General features: G+C 38.1%; 1 protein-coding gene across 2 annotated transcripts; it reads left to right on the top strand.

The window, feature by feature from the left end:
* Positions 1–171: 171 nt before the first annotated feature.
* stxbp6l (syntaxin binding protein 6 (amisyn), like) lies at positions 172–9,980 on the top strand. 2 transcript variants are annotated; one of them, XM_042390758.1, is made up of 8 exons: positions 172–251; positions 345–400; positions 1,327–1,563; positions 3,887–4,017; positions 4,143–4,467; positions 4,552–4,650; positions 7,587–7,744; positions 8,824–9,980. In XM_042390758.1, exons 3-8 carry the CDS (start codon positions 1,410–1,412, stop codon positions 8,845–8,847), a joined length of 891 nt encoding a protein of 296 aa, XP_042246692.1. In that variant the 5' UTR covers positions 172–251; positions 345–400; positions 1,327–1,409; the 3' UTR covers positions 8,848–9,980. The 2 variants fall into 2 exon arrangements, with proteins under 2 accessions (XP_042246692.1, XP_042246691.1); XM_042390757.1 differs by having other exon boundaries at positions 193–400.
* The last annotated feature ends 4,323 nt before the right edge of the window (positions 9,981–14,303 follow it).

Here is a 14,303-nt window from a genome sequence, read left to right as displayed (position 1 = left end):
CACAGAAGAGAAATGTTAGACGCTCGGGTGCGTCCAATTACAATGTGCGGAGCCTTGTGTTTGTGTTTGTGTGTGTGTGTGTGTGTGTGTGTGTGTGTGTGTGTATGTGTGTGTGTGTGCGCGCGCGCGCGTGACACAGATGGTGACTGTTCTCTCACGTCCACGTGTGCATGTCAGCCTCTTCAAATGGGATGGACCGCGGCGTGTGTGCGCCTTCACAGCAAGGCACGCCGCTCGGTGTGCCCGCCAGGGTATAAATTCATGACGGAATCTGTGGAAATATTGATTTAATCTAACAGGCTACTAATAACACTTTGAACTAATTAGAAACCTCCCTGTACCAGAAGCCACTAGAAGATTGAAGCGTCACATTTCTTGGCGGAGAGCAGGACAAGAACAGGTAACTCAAATCGTTTCGACCTACAGTATGTTTCTCAATTTTCGAGCCTTGGCTTAGAATCATGAACGCACTCTTGTGAGTATAAAGATGAAGACTTTATTCGCTACTTTTGGGCATCTTTATATTGAAACACTATTATCACTGTAATAAATACATTTTATGAAAATGTAGAACAGCAACACCTGAACTTCAAAAGTCAAAACTGAGATAATAAACATTTGGCTATACCACGCAAAATCTATAGACACTAAACTCTGGAGATGGAAAGTTATGGTAAAATGTTGTAACTTTATAATTTCTTATTGTATAATGATACAAAATGATCGATCGACAATATATTTTATGCTGGACTTCATGTCATAAGTGTTTAAAATGTATTTCTGTCATAACTCATTTTGATATACACAAATACAGTACATCTACTGACATACAAACATAAAATAAATCAACATTTTAACAGGAATCCCTTAAATTTGATTATTTAACAATTTTGACCATTTTAAACTGTGTAAGTATGTACAAATTATTTAATGGAGGCACTTCTAAATGACAGCAATTCTGTGCTGACATGTCTTGCTACTTAATTGGCTGATACATACACTAATACTGATGTGATAAACTCATTTTCTCCAGTAATTTCTATCTTATTTCTTTCTTTTATCTTATCTTGCTCACTAAACACTCACTGTTTGTCTTACACATATAAATATCCTAACATAGAAAAAATCACAATCTTCAATCAAATCTTTTGCAATATTTGCAATATAATTATATCTGTCCCATATAAATCAAACTACACATTAGTATCATTCTAAGTTGAATGACTGTATTGTAGAGGCTGTGATCTGAGTTGTTTTCGTCACAGACACTTGTTGGCAGAAAGCAACTGGATAGATGTTTGACCCTGATTTGTCTTTTTTTCCCAGCCACACTAGCTGGTCCAATCTCTAAACAGACCTAACAAGCACAGTCATATCCATCCATCACCTGAGTAGGTCACGGGACTACAATGAACATTCAGTCTTCCATCAACAAAGAGGTCTTCATCCCCCGTGATGAGCGGATGCTGGTGGCAGTGGAGGTGAAGAGGAGGCAAAGGAAGCGGATGTCCTTCCTGCCCACTGGAGCCAAAGGAAACTACGCTACATTCATCTGTGTTTCAGGTCAAATTTGACTTTTAGGTTTTCTTTATGTGCTGAAGATTAGCTGAGCATCTGTATTTCCCAGACATGCACTACTAAAAATGAAAAGGAAGTCCAACCTACAGGACAGTAACAGGAGCTCTGATTGATTGGTTAACTAGTTTAGTCTTGTGAGAAAGATCCTCTCTTGTCAGCTGACTGGCTGCAGGTTCTGATGCTGCCATGTTTAACAAAGTGCACTGCTGCATAGCATTACATTTAAGAGAGCTGCCTCACAATGAAATCTGTTGTTAAAACAGTAAAGCAGAAGACAAATGAATGAATTATTAATTTATAGTATAGAGAGAATAGTGAAATAGAAATCATTAACTGTTCTTAACAGTGCTTTTTAATAGCATCAAGCATACATTTGATTAATTACTTTATAGATATATTTTTAAATGTATCAATCAAAATTGATTATACATAAACAACCAGTCTATAATTATTCCAGACTAGTTCTATCAGCATTGATCCAAAATAGGGTTTCATAGCCATCAGTTGTTAGAATGTTTTCTTCCTTTGAAAGAGACACAGAATTATTTAAATGACTTATTATGGAGACATTTTTTAACAGTTTTAGAGGGTGCTGATGAATGCTGTCCTGCCAATAGGGACGCTAAATCAGTTCTGTTTTTTTTAAATTAGATAAAAGTTTATTTCGTGGCATTTAGCCTTCACTTATACAGACGGGGAACATGAAGAGAGAGAGTGATATGGCATGCAATAAAGGTCTTTGGCTGGGACTGAATAAGGCATGTTGCAGTTAAATGGTCAGTGTCTTAGTCACTAGTCTTCCAGGACACCACCATACCAGCAATAGGAAACAATGTGTTTTGTCATTTGCTCACAGATGGGCCAGTCTTTGAGAAACCACTGGCCACAATTCATCCCTTGCAATTGAACATGTAGAAGCTCCTCTACATCCATTGGCCTCCACATTTGTCCAGTTAGCATCTGTTTGAGCAGTTTCAGTTGAAAAGCGTTACTCCTGGGTAGTTTGATGGAAGTATCTGAGAGGCAAAAACCTGATTCTCAGATTAACAGGCCAGTCTGTGTAACATTCTTGGCTTATTCCAGCATCACTTTTGGAAATATAAGTCTGTTTTTTTTAGGAGGTTAAACTCAGTTATTTTGGCCCAGAACAGATGCATTGTTGAAGAGTATCACAGCAGCCATTGTTTGGGAGAGTACAGAGATGTCAGAGCTGTGAGAGCAGTGCTGTCAGTGAACATGGAAGATTAAGAATTTGGCACCGTCACAGTGTTGCATTTTGATTGACGTTTGTGGGTTCATGCCTTGAATTGTATCATTTCCCAACAACACAAAGTGTGTTCATTTGATATTATTTTTTTTATTATTTTGCTTGAAAAGGACATTTTTAAAAATGTTTTATGATTGTAATTATGAATTGATTGTGAGTTGTATTAACATTAAATTTGTACTATTTTCATATCTAATATAAAGCTTTGTGTTGGTTCAGGCTCAGTACCATTGGCTCATTGATGGATCGTCGATCGGCTATGAGCTGACTAATAACATCCAATCACATTCATACAAATGTATTAGGTGGGCTTCATAGACTACCAGTTCTTACTGCTGGTGGAAATTATGAATCACCTTACTGATTCAAATTGTTTTGTTCAGTTCAAAGAGTTGTAGTCACTGACTATGTAGTTTGTTCATTGTTGATGCACTTCAGTGCGAACATCAATAAATGAACATATCACTGTTTAAAACTCTGTGATGTTCCATACTGCTTCTCACTGTCTTCAGTTCAATAGATAAGTTCAGTGCGTTGCTGGTTTGAACTGTTATATTTAGTTCAGTACAAAGCTAGGCCTATACAAGCACTGTTCACAAGGTAAATATCTCAGCAGCCATCTATCTGCAACAGAGCTTTTAAAGAAGAAGTAATATACTGGATATCACAGCTGGGCTGAACAGTGCTGTTACTGGTCACCACTGAGGCTCCACTGTTAAAAGCTAAATTCAACAGAGTGACCTCAGTTGGAAGATTCCATGTTAAAGATTTGCTCGTTCTTAGACTGAACACCTCTACTTACTAATACCCTGCTGATTCTCTAATGCCAACACTGTTTGCTTCTGCAGCTTACTCCACCACCTCAATCATTTTCTATCAATAGTCAATTATAAAAATGTTAATTTTCCAATGTCTTCTGTCTAGCTATTGTTCCTCAGTTGTTCTATTTTAAAACTGAAAGCTTTCATATCAGATTTTAGAAGCAACCCTAAATTCGTATCAAGAGAACTTAACGCATGATCTTGTATATTGTCTGTGTAGTGACCAACACAAGGCCACATCAGCTCTTCATTACAAAGGTGAAGCAGTTTGGTGGCTCTTCCACCTTCACCAGGAGGTCCCAGTGGACAGTGGAGCAACTCCGACAGGTCAACGGCATTAACCCCAACAAGGTCAGAAACACACAAAAAAACAAGTCTATCAGCAGGCTCCAGTCTTGTTTACAAGTGTTGTTAAAAATATTTAAAAGTTGTCTATACATTTGAATATTATGAATACCTGTGCTCTGCTTGTTCAGGACAGCCCAGAATTCGACCTGGTGTTTGACAATACTGTGGATCAGTGGGTGGCCAGCTCCGCAGCAGAGAAGTGTATATTTGTCCAGATTCTGTACCATGCCTGCCAGACCTACTGGGAGGGGAAGGCAGGGAGTCTGGGCAAGGCTGGGAAACTGGGCAAAGTTAGCAATCAGAGGAGAGTGAGCCAGGGCGCTCATCATGAGGTCAGAGCTGGGCCCAGTGACTCACCCGCCTCTGCATCCAGAACCCTGCAGGCCCGACGGAAGAGCTACATTCCGCCCAAACAGGCAGAGTTCATCAACTGCCAGTCCAAACTCACAGGAGGTATATGACTTTTAAGGTTTATGATGCTCTGGAAATCGCTTTCTTTATGTCCGTTGTTGTAACATTTTGTCCTCGTCCTACCAGATGCCTGCACCATGAATTTGGTCATCTACCGCTGCAAAGCCTTCTTGAATCGTGTGAAGAATATGATGGTTGCAAACCAAAGTCATTCACACAGTCGAGGTAAGGTGGTGACTGAAGGGGAACTCTTCCAAATTTACATAAAAGATCAGTTAATTGGTCATCAAGGTTATCTTAGGTCAAGCCCAGAGACTTCATATTTGTAACAGAAAGTCTGTTTTACAAACTAGGGGTGTAGAGTTTGAAAAATGTGATGGGTTTACTGGGTATGGAGGATCTAGATTGCTAAAAACTACTCAGCTCTGTAACCACTGAATCTAAATTTCATCTCATGGTCTTCTCATAAAATCTCAAATAATCCTGCTTTAATTTGACAAGTTTACATTATTAATTTCTAGTTGACATTGTGGGTGTATGTGATGTGCTATTGTGTGTAGCTTTGTATTTTGTATAATGTGTCCTGTGTGTTTTTTGCTTTGTACTGTTTGTTATTGTGCTGTTATATGTTTTAATTGTAAGGGACTGCAGATGAAAATTAGTTATAAGCTAACTCTGGTGCAGTACATCAAATGTTAACATTTATGTTTAACACTGTACATGGTCCCAATAAATACATTTCAATATAATTACAATTGGTTGCATTATGGGAAGTGTAGGATCCAGTCTTTTTGGAACTTAAATGGACTGCATCTATATAGTGTTTTTCTAGTCTTATCCACCACTCAAAGCACTCTACAACACATGCCAACATTCACCCATTCACACACACGTTCATACAATGATGGCAGAGGCTGCCATGCAGGGCGCCAACCTGCTCATCAGGAGTGATATAGTGCTTCCTATCCAAAGTACCCCACAGTGTTTCTGTGCTCACCCACATACACTTACACACAATCTGGGGTTCACTATCTTGCCCAAGGACACCTTGACATGTGGACTGGAGGAGCTGGGGATCAAACCACTGACCCTCCGATTAGTGGATGACCCGCCCTCCCTCCGAGCCAGAGCTGCCCACAGACTTGACCGACTTAACTTTTAATATGAGCAGAGATATGAAAGCTAAAACAATGACACTTTACCAGAATGTATCTTCTTACCTATTTAGTTGTGTAAAGGATAAACACTGCTGTCTTTTTCCTTCCCAGTCAGTAGAGGGAGGGTGAGTGGGCGAACAGCAGGCATGTGCGAGCAGAGGGTGACGTCACACCCATATGTTGTATTAATTTGGTCTAATGGCAAATGTCAACTAGGCAAGAAATGGGGGGAAACATTCTTACATGCTAGTATTTTTGTCAGGACACTGTAAGGCGTGCCAGATGCTAACTGTTTCTCCTGGCGTTAATTTCCGTTCTCGACGCATCATGTCTTTTTGTGACACTGATATTGCCAAAGAGTGTTACTCATCTTTGTCTAACAGTTGCAACAATGTTTCAAATGTTGCAACAAACCATTTCCTATGTATTTTGAGATACTGAATGAGCCTCAGGAAATGATGACCTTTTTTGAAATGGATACAGAATTAAATCAATGTTATATTACTCCATGCCAGTGCAGGAGGTGTAGTGTAGGCATCACATTAGCAGAGCAGCAGCAGCTTCAGTCTGTCTATACAGGATATGTTCAGGCACAGTATTTAATTGTAGGCCACCTGTGTTTTGGCAGTGCTCAAAGCCCAAAACATAACCACTATAGTAAGGCGGAAAAATGGAGGAAAATAGACTTGAAGCGTAAAAATACATGAGTGACCTGCCATTATGGAGCCATTATAGATTGCTGTATTGATCTTAATCAATACGTATCATCAAAAGCCTGTGAGACCAGCCTTTAGTGAGGAGGCGGAGAGTAATGTTCTCTCAGGTTGCCCAGAATTCCTAGCTTCACCACTAAATGGATATTTAGCAGAGAGAGAAGAGGTATCGGAGTGCTTTAGCATCTCCAGTCCAAGGTGCTTAATGGAGTCAATGATCACAGGAAGACTGCTTTGGTTTTTACTCTCTTTTCTCATAGATATTTAGGATTTTGAATGTCATCTTATTCTTTATTCTGAGACCCAAAACAACTTCCTGTCACAGGTCATATTATCCTGGGCTTGTGTCTCTCTGGGTTATTTTCCCTGCTGCCTTTTTGTCTATTGTCCTCACTGTGCTGCACCTCTCTGCAGCAGCAGAAAGGCTTCTCTGTGCTCTGTGATGTGACGGTCAGATGAGAGAAGACTTTGTTTATTTCGGGGAGGTCAATACAATGGCTCGTCTTTAGGAAGCCCGGAGCACTGAGACTGAGAGGGAGCACGGTGCACCATTGAACCCACTGACAGGGGCAGTGTAATGGGTGGGAGAGGTGCCAGGCTGCAGCAAGGCACCAAATTACACTTCAACAGCACTGCAACATGCTTAACCTCAGTCGACCTGTGACACATGGTACAACTGATAAAACATAATGATGCTTCAGTGAATCAGACAGGGGAATAACCTCTTACTGACTCAGGGTTCAGTAAATTTACTTGAATTTCAGCAGAATGCTGAGCTGGTAAATAGGACTTCTATGGGGCCATTATCTATTATAATCTTATTTTTATTACAATTTAATCTGAAATATATTTGAAGCTAGCAGGAACTTTTCACATTGTCATACTGACACACTCATCAACCAACCTAGCTGGTCTGTGATGTTTCACACTCTTCAGTCTGTCAACACTATGGCCACTAGTTGTTGAGATATCTTTGTCTGGAACAGATTGCCATGACATGTCGTCTGCATATTCATGGTCCCACATGACTTCAGTGATGCTGGCACCACTGTAAGGTCAGAATGCTTATTGACAGTCCCTAGAGGATGAACCCTAAATGTATCTGATGACCCTCTGACCTTTTATCTGTTACCACTTTCACAACCTTTTTTGGCACTTGGAGGAAACGTATTTATTAGTGAGAAAGTCTGTTCTAAACTGTATTTTATTAATTTATCACTTGTGATACACTGACTGTTTGCCTGAATGAATTTTCATTTACACGTTTCTCTTCTTTTGTATGTATGAACAGGTCAGCCTGGGCAGCGTGTCAGAGGGAGCACTATGGGTAATGTAGTTCACAGAGTGAATGTTGCTCTTGGGGAGCGTGGTGACAGATTAACTCGTGCTGAGGACAAGACTGTGGAGCTGATGCACAAAGCCCAGCAGTTTGCAGACACTGCTCACAAGGTTACCTCAACATGCAGATGTTTCAACGTCATACACCTTTTCTACAAGATAAATAATTTATAATAAGTAGTGGAAAGTGACTAAATAGCTACATTTACTCGCGTACTGTACTTAAGTACAATTTTGAGGTACTTGTACTTTACTTGAGTATTTCCATGTGATGCTACTTTATACTTCCACTCCACTACATTTCAGAGTGAAATATTGTACTTTCTACTCCACTACATTTATTTGACAGCTTTAGTTACTCTTCAGATGAAGATTTGACACAATGGATAATGTAACAAGCTTTTAAAATACAACACATTGTTAAAGATGAAACCAGTGGTTTCCAACCTTTTTGGCTTTTGACGTCTTAGTCGGGGTCACATTTCAGATGTCTATGAGTTGTTAACAGCTCCACCAAATAGTGATTTTTCCCTCTAAACTTCTCAAATGGTTTCATTTCAATACATTTTCAAATGATCCAATATTTCAGCAAAAATCAAAGATTAGAGAAAAAGTCAAAAAACTGAAAATAGATTTATGTATCAGAATCATCTCACGACCCCTCTGATTTATATGGTGACCCCTACGTTGGGAACCACTGGACTAAACTAGCTAACTGTATATATAAGTAGTGTAAACTAGCTCCACCTCCAGCAGCTACAACAGTAACATGCTGCTCTAACACTGATGCTTCACTATTAATAATCTAATGATGTCATATATAATAATATATCAGTCAGAGGGACCAAACCACTACTTTTACTGCAATACTTTAACTACATCAAGCTCATAATACTTATGTACTTTTACTGCAATACTTTAACTACATCAAGCTCATAATACTTATGTACTTTTACTGCAGTTGTAGAGTTGCAGTTTTAGAGTTGCAGTTGCAGTTGCAGAGTTTTCATGCAGGACTTTTACTCGTGATGGAGTATTTTTTACGTTGATTTATTGGTACTTTTACTTAAGTAAAGGATCTGAGTACTTCTTCCATTGCTGTTGAAAATATGAGAGTTCAGATTTGAATATGTGTTTATATTGTTTTTATTACAATGAAGATATTTTGTGTTGTTTTATTTCCTGTGCAGCTGGCCCTGAAGTATTCAAAGTAGAGCCTGCTGGAGGATGGATGGAGTCCTTCAGGAAGATAAAGAGGAATCACTAACACTGTCTGAGGCAGTCTGAGCCCAGCAGATGCAGCTAACTCCTCATGAAAACCTGTCTGTGAGAAGACAACTGGAGAAGAGAAAGTCCCACTAAACTGTTTCTTTCATAACCTCAGGAGAACCGGCTAAATACTTTGCCTTTGTGATTTAAATTTTTGCTTTTCCTGGTGGAGACAGCTCGTTCCCATGGTCTGGGGATCATCTGCACTGTGTTCAGTTTTGATGTCCTGCCTGCTGTCAGATGAATCTCCTGTATTTTAAGAGAAAAAGAAAGCTGGACTTGTAGATTTAAGCTGCAATTATTTTACATTACTTTTTTGTGTTTTTTTTTTAAGCACCCTGCAGAAACCTTGTTTCAGTTGTTACCCGGCATTACATTATTTGAAAAGATACTTACCTAACCTAAGTACTGTGTGATAGGTAGTTCTGGTCAGAGTGAATGGTACTTCTGTTTTTGTAATGTATCGCATGGGTTGGATTTAATTTGGTTTAATTGCACTAAATGTTTGATTTAAAGCAGTCCTCTCTGTGCTTTGTCATCATCAGTTGTTGTCACCATTCTGTGTTTCTGTCAACTCTGTGTTCTCTGTGTTCATAGTGTCAACTGTCAGTCTGTATTTTGTCTGCTGTGCTCTGTCTTGTCGTCTGTGTATGTAATCACTGTTTTGTATTAGAAGTGTTGTATTTGAGAGTTGATTGTAGGTGGATCAGGTGGTTCAGGTATGTTGGAGTATTTTTCATTGGGAGCAGTGAGAGTGAGGCTGGTCTGTGTATAAAGGTCAGGGTAACTTTAGAAGGTCAAAATGTTGACTTAAGTTTAATTGCTTTGTGTTTGCATGACTTCTTTCAGTGAGCTGGTGTAAGGCTAACTTGAACAGCAAATGAACTATGTTCTTGTGATGCTGAATTCAGTTTGATATTACACTTTTATACATTACAGGGATTCTACTGAGACTTTAATGTTTTGTATTTTACCTTTGGTTTCAGTTGAATGTAAGCAATGTATGTGTCTGTGATTAATTAACCCATTCACAAAGCTCCCATTCCTCTCTGATCCAAATAAATAATACTTGACCTGTGTTGAGCTGTGCTTCTGTTGCTGCACTCATCCAGGACTAGAGCTGTTCAGGTTTTCAACCACCAGATGGCTCTCAAATCAAGCAATAGACTTCCCACAACTGTACAGTGGAACAGTTCAAATGTAACTGATGAGAGTTCAAATAAAAATGTTTATGTGCTGCGTAAACCCTTCAAACACAGTGTTCACTGTAATGGACATCAAATATTAATTAGTAGATTTTAACTTAAGTCAAAAAAGTAAGAAAAAGTAGAAACATGACAAAACAAGAAGTGGAATAACAAACACCTTGTGAACACCTTGTAGACACACATGCAGACCTCACTTTCTTCCACTGGGTATAATTTTATAATCATTACTAAATCAATTATTTTAAAAGTTCATTTTAAGTTAACAAAATCTATTTTTCAACAAAATAGTAATTTTAGATGGTATAAAGTTAATATTCAAGTTATAAAATTAATTCCTTATATCACTTTGAATATAGAGCTGTAGAGGTTATTGGTTATTGTCATAGCCCATTTACATCCATATCTATAAAATATTTGAGATTGATTTGTTTAAAACAACCATTAATCAGAAACTCTAAGTTTTTATTTTTGGACTCCACTAGAGTAACTTTGCATGATTTACAGTTCAAAAAACTCTTTATCTAGTCTTAGTTCCTATGTCTTGAAGGCCCACTCTTTTCTGATTGGCCAGCTTTCCAAAAGTCTGCACATATCAGTCATGTTAAGTTACCACCGATGCAAACCCACCATTTCCTGCTTCACTGATTCATATTAAAAGCTTTTAAATGACAAAATAACAGGAAAATTTTATTGTGAAGAATTTACAAGAAATGAAACATGTTCCTCCCGAATTAGCAGGTCTTTGTTAGCCGTACTAAAAAAAAATTAAAACAACAACATATCAACATATTTGGAGCTGTTTGTTGAGCAGATGAGTTAAAAATAATGCAGGGAGGAATAGTACAAGCAGAAACAACCACAATGATGATGTTTGATGAATAACTGCAGACAACTAGCACACCTCTAACAGGTAAACTACTTATTTTACTTTGTGCCAGCTCCACTTCAGTCATGGCTCGGTGTGACTTCTCCCAAAACAATTGAAAAATGCCTTTATGTTAGTGGAGCGGAGCAATGAACCGGTGTGCTGTGCATGGAGCAGATGACCATATAAATAAAAACCATCAAGAGCCAACGTTGACTCTAGCTGAAAATAGAAAAAGACATTGGAAACCAGTGCTTTTTGCTCACAGGGATTACTTCTACATACGTTTACCTCATTATTTGACACTTTGGCCACATTTAATATAAACATCTGACATTGTAACATTATATATATGACTGAAAATAAAGAAAAGAGTAATAGATCCCCTTTAAGACATTGACATGTCAGTTGAAACATCCATTGTACATACAGTATACATGAAAGACTACAATAGAGACGTCATTTAATATGAAAAAATAATGATTTAACTTTCCTCATGTGTGAAGGATAAGACAAAACTGTAAAAAAAATGTGTGCATGAGTGGAAAAATAATCACCTTTAAAGGATTAATTAGTGTTTCTTAAATAAAGGACAAGTGATTTGTGTTGGTTCAGCAGCAAACAGATGCTACTAGTAAAAATATAACATTCAAATAAAACATTAATTCATATCATGTCACAATGGTGTCTTTCAAGTTCTTACCACAGACAGTCATGTGATGTCACTGACCTGAGACAGAATAATATATACATGTCCAAAATATGGTAAAAATATTGTGGTCGTATTGTGAATGAGGGCTTAACTACAGTAACAGCAGAGAACATGCACAGTTAGTCTGACTTTACTTCCACATGTGATCATAGCCATGTTTGGTGAAAGAGGACAAGACCCAGGCTGCATCCTACTTGTTTCCTCTCTCTGCTCCTTCACTACCACTTATTTCCTAGCAGAAGATAACTGTGAGAAAGTGAGGAAAGTGAACATCACAAGGACAGTGGTTTGTTTTATATCACCATAAATGCTATCATCCATTATAAATGAAGTCAGGAACCACTCACTGAAGTTTATATAGGTAAAAATTAAAAGCTTGATTAAATTATTTTCTTCATCTTTATATGAATGAACATGAGTCATAAATACAAAGAATAAGAATACGTATAAACTGTAGTTCTTTCTACTTGTCAGCCATTGCTGATAGAATGTCGAGTCCAGTCAACTTAATTTGTATAACCCAATATCACAAATCACACATTTGCCTCAGGATGCTGTACAACCTGTACAGCAATAAAACACCCTCTATCCTTAGACCCTCAGTTTGAACAAAGAAAAACAGGAGGGGAAAAAATGGAAGAAACATCAGGAAGAGCAACAGATAAGGGATCCCTCTCCCAGGATGGAAAGACAGGGAATAGATGATGTGTGTACAGAATAAAACAAGAAAGACAAATTACAGTTTGGAAAACCAGGATGAATTATTGATAGATTGATAACTTATATGAAGAATATATTGGGAGGACATTGAGCATCTCCCAGCTCCCGTCAAGCAGATACAGATAGGACCTGAGCCATGTGACCTCCATCACTATGGAGACCTGGAAAGAGGACAGACTACACATACACACATGGGAAACTCACATCACACTATTCACATACACACAGAGGAGGGAGGGACTAGAAACCACACACGCAGGGAGAGAGAGAGAGACAGAGGTGCAGCTGAATCTCCTGCAAACAAACAGCGGGTTAGAGAGATACAATGTTTATCAGAACAATTATAATAATCTCGTTGGCAGGACAGACATGGCTTTTTAATTAGTAAAGCTTGATAATGTCATTGAGACAGAGACTGACCCACTGGGAGGATAATGGTAACACAAAGGCCTGAAATAATCAATTAATAAGCAACTATCTGAATGAATTGAAATCCTAATCCGACAGTGTCAGGGTCGGAGGCCCATTTCCTTGATACTTAATTTTGAAACTGAAATGTATTTTGGTCCAATACTAACAAACAACAAAAAAGGAAATTACTCCCAACAAAATAGGACAGTAGAAACATAAATATTTTCTACTGATGAAGAGGTGTAAGCTGAAGTTAATTGTGCATACCCTACATTTCATGTCAAAAAGTAACATCAGACATTACATCATCTGTTTTAATGTACACTATGTGCTACACATTTTTTCAGTTTCACACTTCAATTGTTCCATGAATTCAACCCTTTAACAGAAACAACTTCTGTTTAAGAATTACTACCTGGAATTACTTACTCAGGTAGCAATTTGTATTTGAACAGTTTATTGTGAAAATGAAACATGTGGGTTAAAGCTGAGTGCTGCTGTGATTGTGGTGGAGGATTAAGGACACATGTACAGCACATAGCTATTGGGAGTTGATGAAAGTAGGGCAGGAAGGAGAAAAACACAATGAATTTTAGTAGCACATGCCCTCTCCACTCAGAAAGCATGATTTGTGAGCTGAAAGCCACATTCCATGCTGTTAACCATACGCATGCGTTAGGTCTTCATATTTGTAGGTTGGTTAACAGCAGTTGTACAGGATGTGCCACCACTGAGAGACCACTGTGAGACTCCACACAGAGGACGCAAACCAAACAGCAGGCCAGAAACAATGAAGATGAATAAATAAAATGAAATAAAATCATTAAATGAAATACAATAAGTAAAATAAGTTAATACATTTAAATAATAAAACAAAATAAAATAAGGACTGGACCCTCTCTAACTTCTCTTAGACTTAGGAGCAACTTTTACATATTTTATGAATTACTGTTACAATAAAAACGTAGTCCTAAAGAGTCCTAAAGTCTGTACTACCCAAAGCCCAATAGTAATAGATATGAAAATAGGAGTTAGAAGGAATTTCTTTTTAAGTTACTATATCCTATTTAAATACACTTATTATATGCACCCTCTTTAACTCTGATATAAGTTACGCAGGGTTATTTATATTATAATGCATTTGAACAATGCATTATAAGACATGATGTACACACTCAACCGCCAGCAGTTCACTAGCAGTGTGTGACAGCAACAGGTAGCATCACAGTCTGGATATCCAGTTACCTGATTTTGTTGTCCTAACAACAGCATTTCATTTAGATTAACAGTGATAATTTGGTGTTATAATAATCAGACTATGTAAGGTCCGGAGGGGCACTTCAGCCGAAGACGGCAAAGGGACAGCAGCTCACGTCACTTTTGCCACTATATCACAGTGCTCTGTCTCCATTGTACCCATAAAAAAAACACAAACATGCCAATGTACAGTTTCACTACTCTTCTTCATAAAATCCCATTTTCTTG

The sequence above is a fragment of the Thunnus maccoyii genome, chromosome 17 (assembly GCF_910596095.1).
Source record: "Thunnus maccoyii chromosome 17, fThuMac1.1, whole genome shotgun sequence".
NCBI classification, from domain to species: domain Eukaryota; kingdom Metazoa; phylum Chordata; class Actinopteri; order Scombriformes; family Scombridae; genus Thunnus; species Thunnus maccoyii.
This window is presented reverse-complemented; position numbering and strand designations above follow the sequence as displayed.

Excerpts from the sequence above, each read along its gene's own strand:
- stxbp6l (XM_042390758.1), top strand. The coding sequence starts at position 1,410 with ATGAACATTCAGTCTTCCATCAACAAAGAGGTCTTCATCCCCCGTGAT. Across the intron at positions 4,018-4,142 it reads ACGGCATTAACCCCAACAAG|GACAGCCCAGAATTCGACCT; the intron begins GTCAGAAACACA and ends CTGCTTGTTCAG. Across the intron at positions 7,745-8,823 it reads TTGCAGACACTGCTCACAAG|CTGGCCCTGAAGTATTCAAA; the intron begins GTTACCTCAACA and ends TTTCCTGTGCAG.